This window comes from Rhamphochromis sp. 'chilingali' (genome assembly GCF_963969265.1).
Source record: "Rhamphochromis sp. 'chilingali' genome assembly, chromosome: 2".
NCBI classification, from domain to species: Eukaryota; Metazoa; Chordata; class Actinopteri; order Cichliformes; family Cichlidae; genus Rhamphochromis; species Rhamphochromis sp. 'chilingali'.
The window spans coordinates 58,253,038-58,281,031 of record NC_137930.1 but is presented as its reverse complement, the minus strand read 5'-3'; the positions used below and the strand labels follow the sequence as shown (position 1 = coordinate 58,281,031).

The 27,994-nt window shown below is 39.7% G+C and overlaps 2 protein-coding genes across 4 annotated transcripts in view; one reads left to right on the top strand and one right to left on the bottom strand.

Annotated features, from left to right (window-relative positions):
• Positions 1–27,994, top strand: part of LOC308392031 (uncharacterized protein) — a 297,183-nt gene that overhangs the window by 123,122 nt on the left and 146,067 nt on the right. The gene's annotated exons all lie outside the window — the stretch shown is intronic.
• Positions 7–27,986, bottom strand: chd2 (chromodomain helicase DNA binding protein 2). Of its 3 annotated transcripts, XM_080875964.1 has the most exons (42): positions 27,797–27,986; positions 26,304–26,370; positions 26,095–26,155; positions 23,924–23,982; positions 20,857–22,725; positions 17,086–17,320; positions 16,282–16,368; positions 15,004–15,065; positions 14,449–14,565; positions 13,915–14,088; positions 13,177–13,316; positions 12,860–13,085; positions 12,668–12,768; positions 12,397–12,438; positions 12,129–12,307; positions 10,919–11,043; positions 10,614–10,830; positions 10,440–10,529; positions 10,169–10,359; positions 9,877–10,065; positions 9,596–9,758; positions 9,299–9,451; positions 8,578–8,649; positions 8,082–8,231; positions 7,836–7,984; positions 7,654–7,750; positions 7,474–7,566; positions 7,185–7,358; positions 5,881–6,050; positions 5,725–5,766; positions 5,469–5,608; positions 5,237–5,375; positions 4,981–5,131; positions 4,586–4,708; positions 4,362–4,484; positions 4,085–4,225; positions 3,847–3,963; positions 3,565–3,743; positions 3,348–3,447; positions 3,079–3,268; positions 2,728–2,974; positions 7–1,865 (listed from the first exon to the last, which is right to left on the bottom strand). In XM_080875964.1, the coding sequence occupies exons 5-42, from the start codon at positions 20,916–20,918 to the stop codon at positions 1,580–1,582; spliced, it is 5,436 nt and encodes a 1,811-aa protein (XP_080732090.1). In that variant the 5' UTR covers positions 20,919–22,725; positions 23,924–23,982; positions 26,095–26,155; positions 26,304–26,370; positions 27,797–27,986; the 3' UTR covers positions 7–1,579. The 3 variants fall into 3 exon arrangements, with proteins under 3 accessions (XP_080732090.1, XP_080732091.1, XP_080732092.1); XM_080875965.1 differs by lacking the exon at positions 14,449–14,565; XM_080875966.1 differs by lacking the exon at positions 17,086–17,320 and having other exon boundaries at positions 27,797–27,985.

Here is a 27,994-nt window from a genome sequence, read left to right as displayed (position 1 = left end):
TGAAAGTCATTGTGTAACAAAGTTTATTACATATGTCCAAACATATGTACAACACATTTCTCACTAAGAGTGGTTTTTTTGTCACAAATATAAATTATTTAGACTTTCTTAAAGAACATATGATACAGGAACTGTAGCTTGCTTGATGTGGAAGAAAACATGGGCTGGCTGCTCACTGTAACAAATCGGTTAAGTACCCCTGGACAGAAGACGCTTGATTTTCCTTTACATTCTTGTTTAAATATTTCTCAAATCATTAACTCTTTTGGAAAAAGCACACAAATTACCAGAGTGGGTCCCTTCACCAGTTTGCAAAGAATTACAATTTTGTACTTAAAAATGTGCCTGCGTGAGCCCTCCGTATTGTTCGTGAGCTGATATACAGTTTGATAATACAGACGTAAATAAGGCACAAACGGAGAAGCAAAGAAAAAGGTAGGGAAAAAAAAAAGAAAAATGGGGGTGGACAGGGTCAGATTTGGCACAGGAAAAGTGACTAAAGACAATAAACACAAAGAAATTTCAACAGCAACTTCCTAATTATAATTCAAGAACAAAAATATTGCCAAACGATTAAGTACAGAGAGGAGAAAAAAGAAGAAGAAGCTTATGTCGCTTAATTCCCCCCCCACCCCAGAAATAACTGAGTATTTAACCATCGTAATACTGATAATCAGGGATCGATTGAAGTCGTAGTGTTATAAACTTTCGTACAAGTTGTTGCAATAAATACTGCTTCCAAAGCTTTCGATTCATCGGACCTACTAACAGTAAAGTGGTTAAAGTCAACAGAGCAGGAGGATTTCAATGATTTATACTACTACACAATGATTTTTTTTTTCCTTTTTAAACACGTGAGAAGTGTGACTTTGTTAAAAACCATCGCTGCGCTTGTAGAAGAAACAACTTGGCTTGTTTCGTCATTTAAGTGTCAACAGATCTCATTTTAACCTGCATGTTGAAACCCCCATGGTTCTGTTCGGCTACATGTTCGACACAAAACATTTTGAAGGTGCAGGTGAGAACACGGTACACATTCTATCGTACGGAAACCTTCTTATGACATCATTTGCACTTAAAGCTAAACGCAAAAATAAAAGTTCATGTCATGGTTCCTTTGGGAATTATCCCATACATTTACCATTCAAAAAGGCCAAAACACCTTCAGGCACTTTTAGGATGGAGATCATGGAGATTTAGTTCTTGTATCCTAAATTTTCTTTATATAATAATAGTCCATGGGACTAAGCATCCATGAGCGCGCCACTCAGTCTTTCCGTGATTAACTGATGAGTTCGTTTAAATAAAGTTGCATGTTTTAGGTTCTTTGTTTTTCCATCTTTACGACAGAAAACAAAGTTCTTCCTTCACGGCACAAATTCAGAGCCACAGTCACTGTCGGGGGCGGGGAAGAGCAAAAAATAGTTTGGTTTTGCTGGTAAAGAGGGTACGTGTTGATTCCCTTTTCAACTGTGAGCTTATGTTTTGGCCAGTCCAGACTTGTCCATCAGCAGCAGCATGTGGCTTTGACCCTGGACTAAACGCTTAAATGAGTTTTTTCAGCCTGCTCTGGGCAGACTTAAGTTTTCCTGTTGTTCCAGTTCGGATCTGCCATGGCATTCAGCTCTCCGGGCCTCTCCAGTGGAGAGCGGGAGTCCTGTGGCGACTTCTGAGCCTGCGGGGAACGAGGGTCTAGAAGTGGAGGAGGTTTTTCAGGGTGGAACGGCCTGTTGTAATGATCTGGCCCTGAAGGACCTGCAGGCCTGTGGTCCGGCATCCTCCTGAAATCCTGAAGAGGACCGTCTCTTCCCTGGTGGTAGTTAGGGCGGAAATCATCAGGACGTCTTCTTTTGGGGTCTGGATGCCTGAAATATAGTTGAAAGGTCGTTAAATTAAAGAAACAATGGTTCTCCTTACAGTGTAGTATTGTAGGGTCTTTACCTTAAAATATTAAGCACCTTGAGGCAACTGTGTTGTGATTTAGTATAGTATTAATCGAATTTATTTATCACTAAAAATAAATTCGTTCCAGTAATAATAATGGAGCTAACATCTCTGTAACTTAGGTGAGAAAAGAGCTTATTACGCACAGTGAACACGCCTGCATTAAACAGAGAGCTCTCTCTAAAATGTTACCCCATTATCTCCTAATGAGCCTAAATAAGTCACCTGATACTAGACATCCCTTCACAGATGTTGGTGTTACCATCGAGCCTGACGCTTTTCCCATTTCCTCCTGTTGTTTGTTAATTATTCTGGTTTTTCCTGAATAGAGGAATATTTGGTGCCACCTCATTTTTGTATTCAAAACCTGAAGTAATAATAATAATAATAATGGATTGGATTTATATAGCGCTTTTCAAGGCACCCAAAGAGCTTTACAATACCACTATTCATTCACTCTCACATTCACACACTGGTGGAGGCAAGCTACAGTTGTAGCCACAGCTGCCCTGGGGCAGACTGACAGAAGCGAGGCTGCCATATCGCGTCATCGGCCCCTCTGGCCAACACCAGTAGGCAAGTAGGGTAAAGTGTCTTGCCCAAGGACACAACGACCAGGACAGAGAGCCCAGGGATCAAACCGGCGACCTTCCGGTTACAGATGCGATTCCCAACCCCCTGAGCCACGGTCGCCCTTTCAACAAAGTGAAAACATTTTTACTTGAGTATAGTTTCTGGCTAATCTACTAGCCTCTGAAGGTCACCATATTCACGTAAACTCACCTGTCATAGTAGGGTCGGTGACCCCTGTGGTCCCGGTCGTTGCTGTACTGCTCGTATGGTCTTTTTCGAGGAGAGGAGTTGTTGCGGTAACCGCCCGAGCTGCGGTAGGGGTCTCCGTGCGGCCGTCGATCACCGTAGTGGTCCTTATAGCGATGAGGGTCATAGGGATGATGCCGATCTCCCTGCCACGATGAGTTGCTGTTACCTGGGTAGCTGTATTTACGGTCCCTTTGCCAGTCTCCTCGATCTGTAAAAAAAAAAGAAAAAAGAAAAAAAAAAACACAAGCAAGCTGACATTAACCGACCGATGTCTGATTTTTCTCCCTTTGAATAATCATCAAACACACGTACCGTCGTTGCTAAAGTGCCGCTTGTTAGCGTTGTACGGTTCTCTGTGGTGTCCGTGGGGTCCTGGCTGAGTGGAGTGCGATGCAGATCTGGAGGACGGCTGAGTCCCCGTGGAGTCTCGACTGGAACCAGACGGCTCTGGCCTGAATGACTTTACTCTCCCTGAAACGTCCTCCTTCTTCTTCTGCTCCTTCTGCAAATGTCACAGGATAATTTCAGCGCTGCTTAGCCACAGTATAACAGGTCAGGTTTAACCCCAAACAGCTGCTCACCTCTTCCTCATGCGATCGCTTCTTCTGTGCCATTTTGTAAAGCTTGTGTAGCTTCCTTGCACCAAACTCTGTAAACTTGGACACGAAAATCCAGAGATTTCTGTCCAACCCCCCCCCCCAAAAAATAACATAAATAAATAAATAAACGATCAGCAGAATTCAAGAGACAATCGTCATGTTCAGTTACACACAGAAAATTCCCATTTTAATTTCTCACCTTCGCCATATTTTGACGTGTTCGGGATCACTGTAAGCTTTAAGGCACTCTGTGATGCGGTCTCCAATCTTCAGTAGGCATGTGCGTGTGTGCTGGAGCTGCTCCTGGTCGCTTAGACCCTCATCTGGTTTGTCCAGTTGCTTTAGGGCCTTTTTCACAGGCCTCATGCGTTCCTTACACTACAAACACACAGACAATGATTAATGCAATGCTTTGTTCTCGGGCATTCAAAAAATAAATGCAGAAATGTGATTTGTTCACAAGAGCTAAGAAGAAACTCACAATACTGAAAGTCTCCTGGTCAAGTTCATCGTCCTCCTTTTCTTCAATGGGAATTGGTTCAGATCCAGCTGTAATATGAACTGGACCTTGAGTCTTCTTCCCTTTGGCTCCTTTAGCCTGAAAGAGCAGACATCAAAACGTTCTTCAGCTGCACGTTAAAGCACAAATCCTGTCCGATTTAGCCTGTGTAAATGTGAGGAAGGCACTTAAATTCAGGTTATCAGCGTCTCTGAAATACCTTTTCTTTTCTGGGCTTGGCACCCTTCTTTTCTTTGTCCCCATCCTTTTCCTTTTTGGGAGTTCCCTGTTTTTCTTTGTTCTCTTTGTTGTCCTTTTTCTTCTGTCTCTTCTTCACAGTGGACTTTTCTGTTCCATCCTCCTGATTAAAAACATATAACAGCAGGTCATTAGTCATTATTTATTTACTTTTACTACCATTACATGTACTGCAGGCAGGCCTGCGTCCACACGCAGCCTCTAACATCCATAAAGAAGTAGAATTCAGTCTGACCGACCTTGACCTCGCCCTCTTCTGACGGGTTGTCTGACAGGCGAGGGGAAGAGATGTCGTTTCCCTGCTCGTCTTTAAGAATCTTGTTCTCCTTCTTCACCCGGGGCTTCCTCTTCTTCACTTTGACCTTGAAGGAAAAGACAACGAGTGAGGCTGAGGTACCGAAAGTCCCTTTGTGTACATGCAAATCCAATTTAATGAGATACTCAGTGATTAATAGTAGCACACCTCCTCCCCGGTTTTAGCCTGATCTGTGCTGTCTTGTTCTTTTTTAAGCAGCTTGAGAAGATACTCTGCCCTCGCCTGCAGCTGCTTGGCCTGAGGCTTCTTGCTTGGATCATCTGGAAGAATCTGTACAGACAGATTTTATTGTTAGACTCTTTAATTAATCTGTCAATTTTATATATTCATAAGGAGTGCAGTGAATATGAAGACAGAAATAAAACTGGAAAGAACTTAAAACAGCTTTTTCGAAAGCTTTTACAATAGCTCCATCAAGCCATTTTTCTTTAAATGCTTATAATAAAACTATTTTACATCGTGTGCTTGTGTAATTTTTGCTGTCTTCTACACTGAAGCTCTACTTTTCAGCTTAGCAGTAAAAGTAAGCATGTAACGCTTGCCTTATCGGCGAGTTTAAGGTCAGAATCAGTCTTGATCAGATCCCAGTTGCCAAAGCCGTGCTCGTAGATGCCGAGCAAGAGCTGAATGTCATCCTGCAGATCCCAGTCTACATCAAAGTGAGCCACTTTCACCCTGCACGTCAGCTTAAACCTGGCAGAAGCAAAGTGTTGGTAGTTTTAATCCACAACAGAACATCAAATCTTCAACATGATACAAGACACTGTGTTCCTTCTTATTTCTACAGTGATATCTTACTTATTTCTCTCAGCTGGGTTGGAGGGCACAACTTTGTGCAGCGGCTCGAACTCTTCCTCGTGCTGAATGATGGACTTTGCATTGACTTGCACTCCTGAGATCTTGATATTAATTCCTCGTCGCTTCCCAGGACCTTTAGCTGGAATAATAATAATAATAATGATGCTGCTTCCTCATTTTTGCCACTCAAAAACCGGTTTCTTTATTAGCTAAATGACTAAAAGCGACATACCTTCGACTGGGTTCTCTTTAAGGTGCTCCTCGTGCTCCTGCACTGCAGTCACGCAGCTAGAATGAATCAGTTCACCGAGCCTCTTCAGGTCTGCGATGGATTTGTCCACCAGTTCAGAGTCTCGGGCAATGGCTTCCAACCTGGACACACAAAAATAAATAAATAAATAAATAAATATGCAGAATTTAAACATAAATAAATAAATTAAAAAAAAATCTGCTCACTGCTACCTTAACATCTGTGACAATAGGCTTACCTTTCAAGTGGACATCCAAACTTCTTGTATGCCTTGATGAACCTGATGATGAGATTATGAATACGTTTTTATTGTGCTGACGAAAAGATGCTTTCAAAGAAAACCGAATGTCACTTTAAGAACAATAAGAAAAACAACACACGGGACAAGTTTTACCTGCGAATCTCCGCGTCAGTGAAACCCTCCACGTTGTTTTTGCGAGCTCTTGGCCTTCCTCGCTTCTTTGGCTTCTTGTCATCATCGCTGTCATCGGTCTCACTTTCAGAGCCTGATGAACGGTGCTTCAGTTTGGAGCCCACATCACTGTCACTGTCATTGGCCTGAGCCTGAAAGCCAAAAAAGCCACATATTGAGCAGCTGCCTTTTTTTTTTCCAGTTTTCTGTAACTCTTATGTGTAATAGTGACATAATCCATAATATATACTCAGTCACGAGGCTATGGGTTCATACAATTAAGGGTGATGCAGGAAAAATAATGGAAATGCAAAACATAATGCAAAGAAAATGTCGACATAAAGCCAACGCAAAGTCTAAAACCAGACAATCGAAAACTGTCATCATTATTACTCTTTCAGCTGCTCCCTTTAAGGATCACCACAGGAGATCACCTGCCTCCATCTCACCCTATCCCTAACATCTTCTTCTGTCACACCAACCCCCTTCATGTTCTCCTTCACTACATCCTTGAATCTTTTCTGAGGTCTTCCTGTGTTACTCCTGCTTGGCAGCTCCAGCTTCCTCTCATGTACTCGTTCCTAATCCTGTCCTGGACAATGAACTCTTTGCCTCTCCAGCTAAGCCTCCGGTCTTTTTGTCAGTGCCACCATCTCTAAACCACACTTTATAGCCTTGCTGGTTTCCTTCTATCACTCATCTCCACCCTGCCTGGAATCTTCAACTTCAACAATTTTCTTCAACTCACTCGAGCACTGTCTGCTGCTTTGGATGGCTGACCCCAGGTATTTAAACTCATCCACCTTCAATACCCCATGCCCCTTGCATTTTCACACCTGTCTCTCTTATAGTCACTCAAATGAACATTACATCAATTCCAGCTTTTCTTTTCGATCAATGCTACACTGCATCAGCTGGGAGGTACTCAGTGGGAAAAGCACTATGCAAAGCCTGAAAGCTTAACCTCCACCTCACATCAACACCCAGGAGAGGGGCATCTTGCTTCAATAAACTTCAGCTGAACTTTTAATAAGACCAAACTGATTAACTTTGTATGTTCACTATTCATAGGCCCTCATGGAGGCTGGATGAGTAATGAGAGGGCTCTTCCATTTGGCCATGCAGTGTGGGAGATTCAATTGTCTTGTGGAAGTTAACAATTTCATAGTCTTGCAAGCTTTCAAGGCTTAAGCTTGTTAGGTAGATGCTGTCATTCATCTCTTTCTAGTATATGTATGCAATATGAAACAGAGACCAGTGCTGCTTTCACAAATAACCTTTCCTACCCGCTTATTAGAGCTTCTGCTTCGAGGCAGCATGAAGATGTCCTCCATCTCCCGCTGCTTCGCCTCCTCTTCAATTTTGCGACGTTGCTCCTCGGGAATTATGTCATCCCATTCTGGAATGGGCTTCTCCTCGAACTCTGGAGTGCTCTCTTCCATACTGGAGAAATTGGCCACCTGCATTGACACATCGATGCGAGAGAAAGAAAAGAGACACTTTTGATCAGTATTTTATAAAAAAATTAATTAAATTGGGTTGGTCTTTGAGGATGCCGTAACAGCTTGCAGATACCTTAAACTGCGACAGAAGTTCATCTGTAGCACTTGAGCCTTGATCACTTTCTCTGGTTTCGGCCAACCTCAAAATCTCATCAATGTCCATTTCCTATAGAAACAAAGATCGTCTGTTTTAACTCCCAAATATGTGAAAACTATTTTAAGCACACACGAGCTTATTCACCCATTTTGATACCTGTGGTTCAGACTCCTCGCCTTCAGCCTCTTTGAAAAGATCTTCTGCACCAAACTTGAGAATAGCGGTCAGTTCTTCTTTATTGAACGGGTTTGAACTGTTAAAACAAATTAAAAGTGTTAATCACACAAAGAACGTCCACATCCCCTAAAACCTTCACTGCTAAACTCTCAAAGTCTTACTTTGTGTTTCCTGAGTTGCTGTCCAGAACAGTTCGACCAGTCGTGTCCATTCTCTGAATGACAAGATGGTCCAAAACCATCTTCTTCTTCGCCCTCTCGATAATGTCCTCCTCCACTGTTCCCTTCGTGACAAGTCTGTATATATTCACCTACGAGGGAAGAGCGCAGATACATTTTTATACAACAATCTCACTAGTTACAAAGCACACCTACGATTACAGACGTGAACCTGAGCGTTAAGATTACCTGTTTCTTTTGACCAATCCTGTGAGCCCTCGCCTGCGCCTGCAGGTCGTTCTGAGGGTTCCAGTCAGAGTCAAAGATGACGACGGTGTCTGCTGAGGCCAAGTTAATACCTAAACCTCCAGCTCTGGTGGATAAAAGGAAGCAGAAGTCCTACAAAACAAAGAAAAACAACAGAAACGATTATGTGAGCAACTGGAAACTAACTAATGGCGCTATTTGGGCCTTACTGTATAATTTATAAACTATACCCTTCACCAAATTTGCCATATTCTGTGTGTGCAATAAAGAGCAGCCCAGGAAACGTGAGGACATGCAGGAAATGGTCCAGCTGGCCAGGACTCTGCTATTAAGGGCATTAGAGCCCACGTGCCTTATGCCCCAAACATTTGGTCATCGATTTGGTCAGCAGTTGAGCCAATAATAAAGAAATTGCTGTAAGTGTATTCTACGTTGTTAAAAGATTAGAATAAAAACTGAAACTCTTTTATTTACATACCTCTGAGCCTTCTGCGTTAAAGTGGTCAAGTGCTTGTTTTCGGATTTCTCCCTTTATGGAGCCGTCGAGCCGCTGAAGAGGAGACAAGCGAAGAGAAATTTACCCTTTGAAGATTTTCCCGCCAACCACTGCATTACTCGTCCTTACATGCCACGCATTGCACTGATCTATATGTTTAAACTGACCACAGCAGCCTAAGACTAAGACTGTAAGCAAAAACAACCCGAGTCGAGTGACTTGCAGGAGTCCGTCTGGTCTTCGGTAGAAAATAACTTGTTGATATAAATAAACACATGAACTCTAAGGCCGGGAGAAGTATGCGTGCAACAACACTGACATCTGATGCCGAGTCTAATCTGCCCAGTGCAGCCATCCCCAAAGGCGCTTTCGCTGTAAACACCAATAAAAGCAACAGTCAAAGCCTGAGGCCTCTATTCACTGATGTTCCCACTGATGGTGGCGTTGTTATCATGAACAGGAGGCAAGGCGACAGCACCAAATGTATGGTGAAGGTTATGAAAATACTTATTTATATTCCGTCAGGTCCTCCTGATCTCTAACAACTTATCAAACAAGAAATTGCACATCACAGGAGGTGCATCACTGCCCTCCTAACCCTGGAGAAATCACAAAACTGAACACCACAGCCTGAATAACCACACCAATCAATCCTTAGTGAAATCTAACATTAGCCTTCTATTTTTTTTTTTTCAAATCTTACCTGAAACGGATATCGTTTCTTAGACAGGTATTCAGCCAGAATGTCCAACATCCTGACCATCTGGGAGAAGATTAGGACCCTGTTGCCTCTTTCTCTGAGCCTGGTCAGCAGCTTGTCCAACAGTACCAGCTTCCCACTGCCCCTCACCAGAGCCTAGAAGGCACAAAAGTCAAAGCAAAATATCAGTGAGCGGGAAGAGCCGTGTTTTCTTCCTGTGTTAAACTGCAGCTAGTCTCTTTTAGCAGAGCTATCCTGGGGTGACGCTCGGAGCTAAATCGGGTTCACACTGAGATATACCTGCAGGTGTTCCTGTTGCGTTTCAGCGTCTCCATCCTCGGGCTGTTTTATGAGGAAACTATGGTTGCAGCACTTTTTAAGCTCCATTACGATGTTCAGGAAGCCGCTGGAGCTGCCTCTGGTGCCTTTGGCAAGAGCTTTGTAATTCCTTGTTAAAATCCACCTGGAAATATTCAGGAACAAATCAAGTTAATGAAGAAGAGAAATGCAGCCGCTACAAATGGCATTTATAAGAAAGACAGAAGCAATAAATGTTACAGAAGGAAGAAATAGAGTCATACTTGTAAAATTGTTTCTGCTGTGCGGACATTTCAACACGGAGGATTTGCTCCACCTTGGCCGGGAGAGATTTTTCCACATCTTTTTTGACACGCCGGAGCAGGAAAGGCTCAAGGACTTTGTGAAGACTCTGATAGCCGTTTTCCCTTCCCTTCCCATGCTCATCCTCAAAATCCTCCCAGGAGTCAAACCTACGATGCACAGCAGATATAGGAAATGCCACTCGTGTCACACAGGATGCCATTTACCCCGCTTTTGTTCAGTAGAATGCTCAAAGTGTGAATCGGGACGTACTTGTCAGGCATGAGGAAGTGTAAGAGTGACCAGAGCTCTTTGAGCGAGTTCTGTAGCGGCGTGCCGGTAATGAGGAGCCTGTGATTAGACCTGAACTCCATTAATGTTTTGTAGAGCAGGGAGTCATCATTCTTCAGCCTGTGAGCTTCATCAACGCCCAGGAACGCCCAGTTGATGTTTCCGAGCACCCCCTAGAGTCAAATTTTAAGATGCCGTCAGTTATCTCAAAGTATAAACATTCATTTAAAAAAAGAAAAAAGAAGAAGCCTACCTTGTCTTTAAGTAGAATCTCATAAGTGGTTAGTAGTGCATTGAAACGGATTCTTTTGGTTTGATGGTTCACCCACTCATAATCACGGATCTGCACAACACAGAAGCACCAGTTCAAAGTATGCAACTATTTGTCGAGCCAGCAGGAGGACAGAAGTATTCGAATTCGACCTACTATTTTCCTGCTCATGACGTCGCCAAGGTAGACCACCACATTCATGTCAGGGGCCCAGGTGTCGAACTCCCGCTGCCAGGAAGTGAGCGTGGACAGAGGCACCACCAGTAAAAAGGGCCCATAGAGCTGATGCTGGTGAAACAGGTAAGACAGGAAGGAGATTGTCTGGATGGTTTTTCCCAGCCCCATCTCATCAGCGAGGATAACGCTATTGCACCTACGGAGGGGGACAAAAAGATAGTTATGCAGGCTTTGTAAAATCCTATTTGGAGGGGAAGGGGGCGGCCTTGGTTATATTTATTTACCTGCACCAGGAGTGAGCGAGCCAGTTTAACCCATCCAGCTGATAATCTCTCAGTTCAAGGTTGGAGTCCCCAATATATGACGGCTGCTTCTTCAGAGCAACAAATCTTGGTCTTTGCTTTAATACCTGAAATGATAGAAACACACTCCTTCATTTATGAGGAGCAAAACATGCTCACGTAAAACTAAAAAGAGACAAAACAAAGAGACAGACCTGTAGTTACTGGGCTTTTACAAACAATTACTCATAGCACTCAGTAGGATCCACGTTCTACTGTGCACACTTGGTATGCAGCTATTGATTATTTTAGTAATCGAGTAATCTATTGATTATTCCATTGATTAATTGGATGGGAAATACTTTTCTCATTGGTTTCCATTTCAGAAATTGCAATGTTTTAATGCAAACATCTGTCAAAAAATAAATAAATAAAACAAATTAATCCTTTTTCAATTGTATTGAGATGCAATATTAAATTGCATTTTTTAAAGAAAACATTCTTTTCTACATTTTTTATGCAAAAATATATAAATAATCTAAAGTACAATCAAAAGGTCAAAGTCAATAAAATCAGATGTGTATAAAAAAGTAGCCCAAGTACATTTCTATTGGCTTACAAAAAAAGCTTTTATTTTTATATTTTCAAATATTAACACAGTTTAATTAATACAATATTTTATATTATTTAACTTTTAGTCTGAAAATATTATGAAAGCCTTATAATTAATCAGATGTAGTACACCCCATTCCCCCTTTAGACTCACCCCTGTTTGCTGCAGGTATCGAATCCATGTAAAATAGGACGGCTGCCGTTAACTTACAGTTAACTTATACAGCTTTCTGTATAAGTTAAACGTGTATCAGACTATGTTGACAGATCATCTGCATGTTTTAATAAAACTTCTAGAGGCCTAGTGCAGACTTTTGTTGTGTAAAACAAACAGGAGTGGATTGAACAACAACAAGGTTCGCTTTCCTTCACATCAGAGTTTGTTGATCAGGTGCTTGAGGAAGGATTCCTGCTAGCTGCTTCCCAAAAGGTTTTAATTGTGGTTACAGGAACAGCTGTTTTGGAGTCACAAATGTGGCTTGAAAATCTATTGGTCGCTTGTCACATGAGTGTGAGTATCCTATGCTTTCCTTGAACTGTTTCGCCCTAATGCATGGGGTCGGATTAAACTGTGCTTTGATAGGACTCCTTGCAGCCTTACCTTGCAGTCTTTAGAGGGAACTGTTTTGCTGGAGTTTCGGTTCATGAAGCTGTCTATGCAGTGCTGAAACTTCTTTCTAACCAAAGCTCCATCTTCCCAGCTGCACTCGGAATAGGGCAGACCCATCCACTTGCACAGGAACTCTGGTTCATTGGAGGATGGAGTCTTATGACTATGAGCTGTTCATTGAATGAGAAAAATGTTAGAAAGGTGATTGTTAAAACTGTTCTTGTTGCAGAGATGGTGGGGAAGAAGTTTAGCAACTTACAGGGGAAGTCAGAGGATCCCGGTGTCTTTCCTGTTTTTGTTGCTGTTAATAACAAAAATAATTTTAATGGTAAATGAATTAGTTCTTATTCTTATATTCATACATCCACCCATGCACAAACACTTTCATACAAGCACCACCAAGACTGGAGCAGCCAGGGATTAAACCCCCAACTACCTCCTGAGCCACAGTCGCCGCAAAAATATAGTTTGCCCACAACTTACATCGAAACGGTGTTTTCTGCAAAAGCGAGAACATAATGATTTCTTACCGATGATACGCTCCACAAACTGAAACTGCTTGTTCAAGTCAGAGGTGAGCTCTTGCTGGCAGTTGTGAAATTCAATGTCCTCAGGGGACGCCTTCCTCAACCTACAAACACGGACAAAATTGATGGTGAATTTCAGGGGTGGTGCACACTTGAAAATAAATTCTGTGTAAATGCGAGGGTCGGGATTTTCACCATGAGTTCAGTTCATCATTTTTCTTCTTAAAGTTCTCCAGTTTCTTCATCCCCTTGACTTTCTGCTGTGTCAGAGAGTCCATGCTCTCCCACGTGTTGTGGATGTAGGACCAGCCCTTCCACTTAATCAGGTAATGAGACTCCCCTTCATCCTTCTCGGGGTCAAAGCCTTCGCACGGGTCCCCATTTTCCTCCACGGCATACACAGTAGTGCAAGCCCCAGTGGCTACAAGAGACAACGCTGACCTTTAGACTCCACAGAAAGCATTTGAGTGAATATAGGTTTAAAAATAATGAGACGAGTGAAAAAGTATCACCTCCTTTTTTGCCAGTCCTGGCATCCATTACTTTCTCGATGGTTTCGCTGTCGTCGTCCTGCTGCTCCTCACACGCGTCACCTGTCATTTCGATCAGGTCATCAGAGTCCGTTTCAAAGTCATGTTGGTCCTCTTTATAACTAGAGCACAACAGAAAGATGTGATGAAGATTAGGTGGTGCATGCGAGGTAAAAATGTTACTGGACTTCAACCCGTTTTAACACCAGCACTTATCTTTACATTTTTGCACGCTGTAGTGCCAGTTTTGGAGCATTTAAACTTGCTATACATCAATAAAAATAAAATGCATATATATAGCTGCGGTAGGACTTACAGGAAAGAGGGAAAAAAATCCCAGGAAATAATATCACTTCCTTCATAGCTCATACAGCAAGACTGACGACACATATTCCATTCTTGGAAGTGCTATGAACAGCTGACAAAGCACCTGCGTCTGGATTATAATTTTATTTTGTTGTGTGCACTTTTTGTTGATTTCTACAAACCCATTAATGAAAGGCAAAGGCATTCTGGGATATGTTGAATTCCTGATATGTAAGTGTAACTCATCTGGCTTTATATGCAAAATAAAAATACATTTCTCCATCTCATTTGGCTAAAATTTTACTGCCATTGAAATGAGTGCGGACACTCATAAAGGGTTAATAACACTGGTCATAGTGAAAACTCTAAATTACTTTTAAGAAAATATCCTTAACTTTAGGTTCAGCAATTCACCTTTTGACTTTTGTGGCACCCCTTCGTCGCGTCTGCCTCTTTGGAGTGTCTTCCTCATCGTCGTCGTCGTCGTCGTCATCGTCGTCGTCCTCTTCTGCCGACGACTCCTGTTTCCGGGACTTCTTCGCCTTCTGAGAGAGCTGCTTTTTGGCTGTTGACGATTTGCCCTGAGGCCTGTAAAACAGAGTTAAACACAAAAACAAAAGAAAGAAAGACAAAATCCACTTAGACACGCTAAACCAAAATTCCTGGCTCGTTCATGTCACACTTTTTTTTGGTTTCTGATTGTTTCATAGGTGATTCTAAAAGCTTGAAGCAGCCAATAGCATTTCACACAGAGCACAGCTGTAGCAAATTTGAGCAAAAACAAATGAGATGTTCGGACATGTCACAGTTTCATCAGGCTGGAGTGTTAAAACGTTTTTACTCAAACCAAAGAAAAGTCAAACCAATCAGCTCGCTCACACAATATGAAATGATTTAGAGATGCCCAGTGGGTAGCTGTCTGATGGCCAGGCTTCACTTCACTCTTACCTTCTAGCAGGAAGTCGTCTGGATCTAACTTTTTTCTCTTCCTGCTCACTGTCTGTACTGTCGGAAGCATCCTCCTCCTCCTCTTCATCATTTGAGTCATCATCTTTCCAGATATTTCTTATAACAAAGAAATGCCACAAGTTCACCCTCCACGCCCATGACTTTGCCATTTTACCGATTTTAATTGAAAAAATAATGGCCGTAGGGTGTTCATCACAGCCCAATTTTTTAAAACCAGGGTTAAGCCACTAATTGGATTTTAATGTCGAACAGCACCTGGCTGGCTGGCTAAAGCTAACTGAGCCCATTCTGAGACAAACAGATACCCATTTTAAAATAAGCTTTAAATGATAAGGTTCACAATATGAACACAGGCTGGCAGCAGAATGACACAAACTGACATGAACTCTAAAAACATGGGTTGAGTTCAGTGCACGTGTCATGAAAATTCAAAAATATTGAAAACAATATTGTGCTGTACTGACAAATTATAAATAAATGAAATAATGGTGAGATTATAGTCCTCAATAAGGTATTGACAGTCTCTATACTTACTCCTTTTTCTTAGCCCGGGAGGTTTTCCTTTTGGGGCTTTCGCTCTCAGACTCACTGCTGCCCTGCAAGAACAGCCAGCAGAAAAACATTTCAATAACAAGAAGCACCCGACAGCGCAAACCCTCCACCAAGGCAGCTTATTCTCTCCCTCCCTTAACAATACTTTCTTTGAAGAAATAAAACATTCTGGGGTCAACTTGAAAGAAAAGCAGATGTGAAATGTAAACGTGAAATCACAGGTCAAATGAAAATTTGAAATGTGATATTTAGAATCCTCATTTATCAGAATCACTTCATAAACGTTGCCAATACAAACAAAGGCAGCAGAATTTTAAGCGTAGTTTTAAAGATAAGACATTTTATGCAAGTTTCACCTTATTTGACCTTAAAGAAGAGGTCAAAGGTCCACAGCAACATGACATTTACAATCCCCATAAAACATATCCTATATGCCTATATGACATAATCATTTTGATTGGAATGAGAGAAAATTGGGAACGGACGGTTTCAGAAAGACGAGTTTTACAGGGATATTCAGGTGTGTCACGCTAACACAAGGCATTCACACACTGCTGTGCTAGTGCTACCCATCAGCCTACTAGCTGATAGGTGTGTGGTATGAATTTTTCTTCGTTCTTGAGTTATGAAATTCACAAGATTTTCAACTTTGTCCTCAAGTTCAAGGTCACTAAAATTCAAACTCGTCCAAGATTTTTAGCAGGTCGTCCTGTTGTATTTTGAATTTTAAAATCCAACATTGTCTTGTTCTCGAGTTGTCGCATTCACAAACTTGGGTGTCCGCCTGCCCAGCTGGGCAACAATACCCAAAAGACCCAACTCAACCATGGATCTTATCAAGCATTCTTCAGATTACCGTAAGTTTTCAATCATTCTGGGCTAGAGAGGTAATTCAAATGCTGCCTGAAAGATGAGCCAAAATGACCACATAACTTCATTAGGCCTGCATGCAACTTGGGTAATAAAGGGTTAAATTGACCTTAAAGATCTTGGTGGCTGTAAGGCAAATCTGTATGTACCGCTAACATGACGCCACTTTTGTACCTCTATAAAATTTTATCAGAATTCATTGCAATCTTTAAAGCTACAGGCAAACACGCACGCAAATGCTACCAAAAATAACCACCTTGGCAGAGAGAATAAGTGTCAAACAGACCAACACTACAAAACATCCACTAGATGGCGTGCATGGCTTGTTTATAGCAGCTGATGTCAATGCAGATAACTGCAAACCAGTACTGCTCATTCACATCTGCTTACCCCAGCTCCAATGTTTAATCGAGCTGGCTCCTGCCTGCTCCGATTGGACCGCCGGACACCGTACACGTCTGGATGTTCTTCCCACATCTTCGAAAGAAAACAATCAGATGCTATAAAAAAAAAAGCCACGGGGTTTTCTGTATTTCTTTTTGTAAATGTAACATGTCGTCTTTTCTACTCTGCTGTTGTAAGCTTGCACTACAGGGCTGAAAGTAACGATGAGTGTGTCGATTTTTGCCTCAGCTCATTTCGTCATTGCTGCAAACCATCCACAAGCCACTGTGACACGTCAAAATGCATAGTTCTGTCAGACGAACGACGAGTGTACACATATATTCAGTTTACGATTAGCTGAGAAAAGAAAAGCAGCAAATCTTCGCTCACGAGTTAAACATTAACTGGGATTTTTCAGAACATCAATTGTTCTGTTGACTCTTTATTGTTACTGTAACCCTTTATGGCCTTTATCAAGGATTTATATCATTAAAGAATAGCCTTTATCCAGCTCCACCTAAAATTCAAATAATCTTTATGGCTGAGTGTCTGTATCACGTCTGTGGGAGAGTAATGTGAGAACATTGCATAATCACGATGACCTAGGACACAGCAAGAGCCTGACACAGATAGAAGGACAGTCTGGATAAAGAAAAGCTTTTACTGCAAAGAGCTAAAGCCCAAGTTTGCTGCATGTCACACCTTCATGATCAGATTACCACGCTCATGAATTAAGTCATTTCCATCACCACTGCGAGAGGGCAGGAAGTACAATCTGGTTGAACACAGAACGTCTCCGATGGCCTTTACCTTCTTCACATCAGCCAGGCGCTCCTTCTTTCTAACTGGCTTGTCTTTGACCTCTGCTGCGGTTTGCTGTGACTTGGACTCTGCAGATTCGCTCTCTGACTCTGAGTGACTCTCTGACTCTGAGGAGCTGTTTGACTCGGAGTTGTGCGATCTCCTCCTTTCACTGCCATGTTCGCTCTCTGACTGACTTCCCGACTCCGACGCAGAGCGGTTGGATTCCTCTGAAGCCGAAATGCTACAGGAAAAAGAATATGTTCATTTGACTTTGCCGTCAATGATGGGCTATTGCTCAAAGAGCTATGTGCAGCATCATGGCAGTAACAGGAGTTGTCGGTGGCAGCAATAAAAAGAATAAATATTTATGTAAATAAAAAAGAAAGTCTTAAATTTCAGAGCACACCCCCACATGAAGGGCACAGCGAAACTGCAAAAGCTGGATGGCATCAGTAATTCGTGACTTGGCCGAGAGGAAGCAGAAGCCTCATTACATCATGCTCCATGTTCCTTACTCAGCTAACCATCTTATAATAACCTCTTTCTCTCCAAGGCTCATAAATCCTCTTACAGGCATTTTAAACAGGCCTGCAGTGAACAGACCTGGTTTCACAACTAAAATACATTAAAACTGGGTCAAACACATTTAGCAGGATCAGTCTTTTCCACTCTGCCATCCTCTAAATGCTTGTGGCATAATGCAAAGCTATGAATTACCACAAGAAATATATAATTAGAAAATGCAATAAATAGGTGAATTTCATCCGTAGAAAAGATTAAAAACAACCAAAGAATTTACAGAAGCACCGCAGCCATCTGTAAGAATGGTCACTGTTCAGTGTTTATTGATCACTCACTCCTAATCTTTTAACGCAATCCCTTAAAACCACATGAATGGTCACAAGGAAGGTCAATATAGTTGGGAAACTAACAAAAATACTACCACTACTAGTTAATCTGGTAAGAATATGTTATCATGATATTGCTGATGAGGCTTTGATACTTTGGAAGTCTACAAGACTTAAAGTCAACTGCTTCCAGAAAGTTGTCAGTTTTTATTGTAATGCACTTACTTGTTTTTTCCTGTGGCATGGGTCCTTCATACAATAAAAGAGAAACTAAAACTGAAACAAATCAAAGCTAAACTGAAACAAGCAAAATTACTGTGGAAAGTCATTTAAATGGTTTACAAAAAATCCTAAACTATAAGCTCTGACCACAAGTGCACATTTCTTCAGTTTAAAACGTTTTAAGGGAAGCTTGGGCTGTGAGCAGTTTAATAAAGCTACGTTCTTCTATGTTGTATGAAAGTTTTATAGAGGCCTGAAGACGTATAAGGATTCAATGAAATAAAAATAAAAAAGAAGAGACATTTCGTTAGCCAAAAGGAGATAAAACTAATGCATAAAGCAATAAGAATTTTAAACATCTCATCAGATTAATATTTTTTCTGACGCTTTCAACTTTGATGCAAATGAACTAGCCTTGTGCGTAAACATATAGGTTTTGGCCGGAAGTTTCAGTAAACAGGGGTTATCAGTGGATAGATTTCTGTGTGCAGTTATCTTTTTGGACACAAGGCGTCACCAGAGCCCAGCATGGCTGGGCATAAATCTCAAGCAATCACTGCCTTTTACAATGGATCACATTTTAAACCATGAAAACGGCATCGTGTCCCATAAATGTTTTCATTAAAAACATTTGGTGTCATTACGTCTAATGAGCATCATTACTTTTATTTTGAAAATGGAGAAAGTGCTTATAATAACCATCTCGTGCCCTTTTTTAGACGATGGGAATTATGCTAAAGGCAAAAATAAATTAAAATGGTTGAAAGTACGCTATTACAGCATACACATGTTGCGCTCCTTCAAAGACCAAACTCGGAAGTAGATGGCTTCTTCCGCTTTAAGTGAGGTCAGGAGTGGGCGGGTCATAGAGACGTCCTCGAATTATTACTGGCTGGCGTGTTGCTAGGTGGCCACCTAGCCTATCACAGCCCTCCAAGCAGTCTCCCTAGCATCTGAGGTCTTCCTGTTCCTCCTCTGTGTAGTTCTGAGCTGAGTTTTAATACTGGTAAGTGAGCAAGCTGGGTACACAAAGCAAGGGCCATTTTGTGACTCAGGAGAGTATGTAAATACTACTTTCATGTCATTTAATTACACAAACCGGATAGATTTCCCTCATGTTGTTATTTTGGTTGCTTTGTTTGAATGCTCATAGTGCTCAGCTCTCTGTCTAACAAAGTCAGGCTGTCAACCCTGCAGAGGACACGTTTCAGTCACACTAGAGGAAAATACTAAAATGGCTGCCACAGGATCACACACAGAGACTACAAGTGTGATGTAACCTAACTGCAGTGTACAGCCAGTGTAATGCTGTGAGGGTGCTTGCAAACTGATGTGTCTTTTTTTTTTTTTTTTTTAAACAGTCTATTGAGGTCAGGTCGCAGTATTTGCTTTGACAACATGGCAGTTATTCTTATACTGTTAGAAAACAGCATTTATGCACTGAGAACAAACAGATCCTGAAGAAAAAGAGCAGCTAGTCACCCCAGCATTATCCTCAAACCATGCAAGATTATTTGATGACATCTTTATTGATCAACAGATGTTTCCACTGATTTTGATACGAAGATTTGGTGTACCTGAGGACCACAGGGCCTTGCAGACATCAACAAAACACAATAATAAAAGTGGACAATAGGGCAAGAAAATGCCACTGTGTTAAAGTATTCAGACTCCAGGCCAGAGGCCTTTACAATCAACCTAGCAGGAAATACAAATAAAAGCTAGATTTAAGTAAAAATTACCACTGTTTAGCTTCAAACATTCAAAATATACATGTTCAAAAAATACATTTACATCCATATACCCAAAATAAAATGAGCCCCATAATCATTTAAATGTAGTGGACATGAGGATAAGAGAAAAAAGTTTCGAATTGAAAATGCTCTTGCAGGAAAGTAAAAATAACACATTAAAAACATGTTAAAATTCTGTAACATAATGTAAGGATGTGAACACTGACATAACCTCTTTTTTTACTTTTAGCAGCTGTAAACAAAACAAAACACAAAAACAACACAAAAACTGTTTACAACCACTGAGCTTTAATGGCTTTTTAATAAACAGAAATAATCCAGTATTAAAAGGTAGATGTGGTAAAACTTTAAAATATTTGGCCAAAAATGTAAATACAGAATAAAATAAAAATAAGTAGAGACTGACATAAAGTGAGAGTTGTGGGCACTTGCAAGGTCCAGAAACTGTCTGGTAAAGTATGTTACATATAAAATAGTTGTAACACTGTATATATTAGTGTCCAATGACAAATCAGTGCACCATTTCAGAAATAAATCAAAACCCCAAAATCAACAACGTTAGTTAAAAAAAAAAAAAAAAAAAAATGGTGCAATGCAGTACTAACTCCAAGACAAGGTCATATAACATTATAGCGAACGGACATTAAGACATCTGTGACAAGTTTTTTTGCAGAATAATACAGGAGGAAAGGCTTTCCCAGTGGTCTAACACATGCATCTTGTGGGCAAAGATCCATAACACAGGCCTGAAACCTCAGTATTGAGTGTAAGAAATGGTAAGGGGGGAAAAAAAAAATCAGGGTGTGGCTATTAAACAATAGCAAGGTCATTCAAGACACTAGTGCACGTCTTCAAAACCACGTCGCATATCTAACACAGGTGATCAACCATGCTTGACAACGTAAACAATCAAAGCAGAAACGAAAAAAAGGTAAAAAGTATAAGGCTCATACCTTGATGCATTGCTTTGAGTCGATCCTTCATCCTCTTGTTTTTTACTTTTACTCTTCATCATTGTTGTATCCTGAAAATCTGAATGGATGTTGCTTTTGTCCTGGTATTTACTGCCAAAAAGTTAAGAGGAAGCATGAACTATCATACAAGTCCCACAAGATTGCTTTTGCTCAGGTGGCAGCTAAAGCCTCGGCGGTGCGACACGAGCAGGGAAAAAAAGCAACAAATCGAAGAAAGTAAGGATCATTATTTACATCGCTGGGTTAAATAGACCTCACAAAAACGACAGGTGCTCTCACAATAAGTTAAATGCCTTTGAATGTCTTTCAATATAGTTCACAGATCGAGCCGCATGCCGTTAATTCTAACTGCGTCATCAGACGAAGCGGTAGGAAAATAATATTTAAACATGAAGAAAAACAGTAAATTAAGCTTGACACAGTGTAAACATGTCAATTCAACGTGGAGAAAGGTGCTAGTCCATAAATGAACTATTAGAATCTCGTTCGCCCTATAACACTTTAAATATGCCTCCGACTCGAATAAAAATAAAGATGTAAAGATAATTACTTAATAAATTACAAAAACAGCCTTGTTTCTATAAAGCTCGTAGGCCCCTTGCATTCTTCATCTACTGAGAGAGCGACAGAGGAGAGGCAGCAGCACACTAAAAATGGAGGCGCGCCATGGCTGCCAGAGACCAGTATGGAAAACAACGACGAGCACTTCGCCGGAGCAGACTGCTCCTACGGCTCGAAAAAACAGCACTAAAACGGCACAAATCGCGTAGATTTTCGTTAAAAACACGAGCGCACGATCGTTGCCCTCAAAATTTCATCAAAAATCGAGCAGTCTCGGACGAAAAACAGGCAAAAGAAACGATCTAACGAAAGCCCATGGCACCCTTCCCAAGGCTCAGCCGCCATCTAGAGCTCCTTCCCTGCTCTGAAAGCTTTGCCTTTGATTGACGTTATTTCCATTTACCCCACACTCAGGTGATGTTTAAGTCCCTCCCCTTTTATTATGTTTTTAAAATTCGTTTATATGAACTTACATACATTTTCTGCCCCAGGACACAAGCCTCAAAGTGAAACCTTTCTTGCCCTTTGATAAAAGGTAACAATACTGAGAGGCTGTAAAAGTATATATTTTGCACCAATTACATCACTTCCTGCGCAGGCAGGAAGAAGGACGACCAGTAGCCATTTTAGAGAGCCTTTGGAAACCATTTGGGCTCTGACCAGAAAGCTTTCAAGTGAAGTGTATTTTCAGGTGTTTTAGGGTTAGTTAAGCTTCACCAGTGGGGCTAATTAAATGGAAAAAGGGGAATTTTAATCACTCCTTTCTCTTTTATCTTATAAATCAACTTGATAAATTTCAACTCGAGTCTGAAGCTCAATTTCTATGGCCATACCTTGATAATTATTGACACAAAGCCAATGAAAAGTAATGTGATATTTTGTATGTATTCACAAATACAAAAACGAACTTCCGACTTTAGGTACTTCAACGTTGTCAAATTTTTTCTGCAAATGTGCCCTTGATATTTCTCTGCTAATGAAACAAAGCCAGGAAAAAATATACGAGGTCACATACTTTATTTAAAACAACATTTGAATATCAAATGTACAAAAGGCTGACTTTCCAAAATCAAATGTTAACTTTTCAACGAGTCCACTACATAGCCAGCAAAGGTGTTCCAGAGTCCATGTTGTAGGTAAAAAATAAAAAAAAATAAAAATCCAAATGTCAAAGTCCAATCAGAAAAAGGTTTCATCTTGTCAAAATTTGGCTAACCGCCAAATAACTTGCCATCTTCACGTTAAACAACGTAGTCTCCACTTCAGCAATATCCAGTTGAATGGGGTCTTGATAGGATAAAAAAAAAGAAGGAAGAATTGTAAGCCCACAGTGCAATGTCCAGCAGTTAAAACCAGGTATCCTAAACTAGATTACAATTATGCCAGTCAAGCAACATACGTAGCTAGCTTTCAGCTGCGCTAGCGATCACTGTGCAGGTGTATTTTGTTTTTTGAGAGTTAAGTGTTCCTATGAACGCGGAATTGATTAAAAAGGATACAAATAGTAAGTGAACTGTAATAAAATGGCATAGCGATGTACTGAATGCGAATTTAAATTCGATAGGGTTCGCAACTGAACTTTGTAACTCTTGATACGTTTACAATGAAACCCAAGACAATGTTGTGTTGGTCCCAAGCTTTAATGGCTGTGGTACTTTTTTGTAGTGCTTTAAAAAAAAAAATTGTGTGGGTTTTAAAGTAATTAGCACAATGAAATATGGGCTGAATAGGTCTTCCAGCAATTTGCGAAAAGCATTTCCTCAACTGACCACCAGGAGTAAAATGAGTCTAGAGTTGCACCTAAAGTCACATCAATCAGTTACGTATGCAATCTATTCACGCAACAGCTTTGATGTTCACACAAATTAGGAGTAAAACAGCACAACACAGGTCTGTAAGCAAATATTACTATATGAAAAATATGATCCACTTCATCAATTACCAGACTAACCAATTACATGAGCAACAGATGAACAACACATTAGCATCCAATAACTGTTAAAGCAACAGTTCAAACTATGGTCATTTTCAGTTGTCCACTATTCAGCAACAAGTAACTGTGGTTTGGTATTGGTCTTGTTCTATCAGGTTTTCAGCACAATGAAAATCTATAAGATTTGGCAAAATTAAGTATATAGGTAAATATGGCTTTTTTATTAAATGCCTACAGGAGGCAATACAGGCAACATCCCCAAAAATTGCGTGTAGCCGCATGAAATTGTTGTGTGTATCCTACAATGAAATTTATCGTCCCAAACTTCCCCTTTGTTAATTCATTTTCACAGCTGTTTTTTGCTAGCCTCTTAGAACTAAAAGTGAACGTCAGTCATAAAACATGGACAAACTCTACTTAAAGCAAACCTAGTTGAACTGGATCTAAATGTAAATATTCTGTTGAAACTTAAATTTGCCAATCAAAAAGCACATGACAAACGCAATCAGGTCAAAAAAAAAAAAAAAAAGAAAAAAAAAAAAAGGAACTTACAGAGCTGTCTTCTTTTTCTTCACAAATTGAAATCTTCTCCGCAGTGTCTTCTGTCTCCACTATAGAAAAGATGAGGAACAATGAATGACACCCATTTAAAATATTCACAGAAAGATTTCCAGCTTTACAGGCTTTAATGAGCTTTAAGTGCTTGGACCTTTTAATCTATAAATGCTAATTCTAACTGTCAAAGATGGCTTCCAAACACTCATTTTCGTTGTTTCCAGTTGAGAATGATTTGAATGTGAGGAACGCATTTCTGAGAAAACAAAACCAACTTTTATAGCAATAATGACTTGAAAGATAATGTTATTTAACATAAAGGTTGAGGAGAAATGGTCATATTTAAACTCATACTGACTTCAACCTTTGTTGTTAATGTAAAATCAGTATTTTGTGCTTTAAAAGATCATATATATATATATATATATATATATATATATATATATATATATATATATATATATATATATATATATATATATATATATATATACATACATACACACACACACACACACACACAAGCACATATTATATGGTAGATGTACTGGACTGAATGACAATTAGAGCTGGCAGGATCTTCTTAGTCGTTTTGCAGACTTATAATTTATCTAATGCAGATAAAAAAATACTTGGCAATTTATAAGTCACTGTCGAGACACTCAGGTGTTGGTGTATGGTACATTTATGTGCTGTGTAACTCAAGTAGCTTCGCAAGTTAAAACTATTGCAGTTCTTTCTTTTCAAATTTATTCTATCAAATGAAATACTTTGTATTGCTCACTGGAGAGTGTTTCCTTTATGTTCTGTGTGTGGGTATATCTAACCTGTGGATTTATTTTAGGATTTTTACAGTTACTTCTTACGATTAGAAGACGAGATTAATAAATGAATGCTTTTTTTTTTTTTTTTTTTTTAAAATCACACCTGAAAAGGACACCGAAAGACTTGAATTTCTGTGCGGAGAACAAATTGTGGTTGCCACTTTAATTGGTTTGGCAACATTTATGGGAAATAATCTGTTTTTTCCATTTTGAGAAAATTCTTAGTTACTTATACTTGTTACCCATCTGTGCAAGAAATTTTCCAAAATTCAAAATGGTCACATTCTTCGCTCCAAGTACTTCTACGAGACCCGTTCATTCCAATAATCCAGGGACTATAACCATTTTTATGTTATAGTTAGTGACTTTCAAGTTGAATTTTGCTTCCCAATTTATCAAACATTTTAAAATGTAAGATGTAATTGAATGTGGAGCATTTGCAAAATTTGTCAACTGCTTCCAGACACTAAAGTTCAGAGGAAAAGAAAAGGTTCAGTGACACTTTAGGTATAAATGATTAACAATTCTGCCCCAGAGGAGTTGAATTGCAGTTTTTAACACTTTAAGTTTTAGTACACCTGCAAATGAGATGCAACAAAAGTTCTTAAGTGGTAAAGCATTAAAAGCAGAAACGTTAATGATGATGTGCTAAAGTTTCCACAGCCTGTCGTTTACACATCTGTTACAAAAACATTGTCTCAAGTATAATTTACGATCACACACGAAACGCATTTCTTGCCCATGTACTACAATTGGTGTCATCGTTTAAAATCTGACACAAGAGTTATGAAAAGAACAATCCTTAAGATTAGTCACAGGTTAGCTAGTCAATTGTAAAATTATCATCAACGTGTTGCAAATAGAGATGTTCTCTTAAAACAACACAATAGCAGTTTAATATTAAGCAATTTAAATATTAATGTGCTGTAAGCTATAAAAATGTGCGAAGTGATCTTACGTGTCTGCAGTACACTTTATTCTAAGTGGCGGGAAAATTATTTCGAAATAACCGCGTAACGTTGCCATCCATAGTAAGTGAGCCCACTTCTATACATTTGGAATTTATGTGTTACATCATACACTAGGGGGCAGAACTGTGTTTGTTCAGAAGCGTAGACGTAGCGGTACTTCCTAATAATGATTCTGATGTACAAGCAAAAAACATAAATGTGGACTTTACAACGTTGCTTTTTTTTAAATCAAATTAGTAAGGTTATTGTTTTTTAATTGTTATTGTGATTTTTTTTTTTTAAATAATTCAGCACTTTTTTTAAGAGTTCAAAGCTCAAACTGCTTATAAGAATTCTTCTAAAGACACTCAAACTGCCTTAAAATGATACTTACAGTGTCTACTTGCAGTACGGATCACTCAAATTCTTCCATTCACGTTGGCTAAATGTCAACCCTTTGAAATAACAAAAAACAAAAAAAACTTTTTTCAGAAAGGAACTGTGACAACAGCACGCCCTACTGGCTGCAGGTATGCAACAGTAAAGACTAACGAATGGTAAGACTACGCAAAATACCCTGGTTGGTACAAATATAAAACATACCATTTAGATAAGGCAAAGCAATCTCCGCTCTTCTTTGACGTCATTTGGGAAACATCACACCGAATCCCTGCAAAAAACAAAACATTATTTTGATTATTCTAGTAGTCGCAATTAAAAAAAATCAGAACTTACATAGGCATACAAGCCAGTCATAAGCAAGCCATCTGTTTTAATACCTTTTTAAAGCAATATTTTAGGATTATCCAAGACCTCATTAACATATTACCATATTACAAAAATCCTAAATAAGTATTTACATATTTAGTTGTTACTTAGTAAAACTGTTTTATCTTTGCGTGCTTTGTTGACTCAAAACACGACTAAATTTGTCTTAAACAGTAACATCCACTAGAGAATACCTTAAGGAGGACATTTTGTTATGTGTAGGGTGGTACTAATCCGTTGGATTTAACGATATAGTCAAAGTTAGATGTATTATGCCATAAAAGACTAAATATCATCTGCTTTTATTATGTGTTGCATTTCCCTTTATATGTTTAGAAATCAACAACCTCATCCATGAGACTGAGATATTAACATGATTTTATGTCTTTATTTAATTTTATTACAGAATTTAGAATTTCCTTAAATTCACATACTTTTGGTGAAGCTTTCTAGCATAACTTTTTCTTTACATGATTTACAGATGTAAAGTGACTTGAAGAAGAAAATTTATGAGAATATTTAAATGACTTCTCCCTTCAGTACCTCAAAGGGTTAAAAGCCAACACCCTATTTTGTATTTCTAAGTATATCTTGGCTTTTATAATGTACAGAACCTACATTTTCACAATCAAGTTATGTACTGTTTATGTATGGTGTCTAAAATAAAAGGATTTTAGTTAATAGTCATATTTTGGACATTTTAGCAACTTATCACAATTTATGTAAAGTATTTTTAATTAATAAGCAATGAGTATATAATACTTTGTTACATCTTGCTACAAACTATATCTGAGCGGTCTGTGTTAATAAAATGTAAGAAATCATCGATTTTTAAATATTTTTTTCATCTAAAACTCGATGAAAAACCTCAAAAACCGAATACTGTGAAAATAAGCAAAAATGTACTTGAGGTTGTTGCGTTAATATCAATCAGCTCCCGATACAACATTTTTAAAACGAAACTTTTGCTTATTTTTGCTGGTTTTGTCGAACAAATTCAGACAAGGGCATTTGCCCTTTCAAGGACAAAGCAAATTTTAAATGCGTAGGTTGAAATAACTCCAAACAGGTCGCGAACAAATACACTTTCAAAAATCTAAACTAAGCTAACTCAAAACTGCCCTTACAAACATACAAAATCCACAAACTAAAAAACAAATGCATGCAATTTAAACTCTGCAGACCCTTTTCTTTTTTTCTTCGCTAACAGCACACCATAGCCATTTTTACCAACACTGCGCCTATCTGTCGTTCTTTCCACCATATTGCTTTACACGCCTGGCTCGTTTTTTTCAGCTATTAATGTATGATTACTCTTAAGTTCTTACCAATTTCACGGGCCGTGTCTATCCCCCGTCATCTGCCTCGGTCAGTGCCGCATTTTTGCGCGATTTTCGCCGTTTTGGTGGGTCTTTCAGCCGCATCGCTGAGCCCTTCCTCCACTCCGTCGTCGACGCTTTGCTCCTCTGCTGCGTGTGTCCTCCTCTCTGCCTCTGCCTGAGCTGATATCCTTCAGCGGCTCTGCC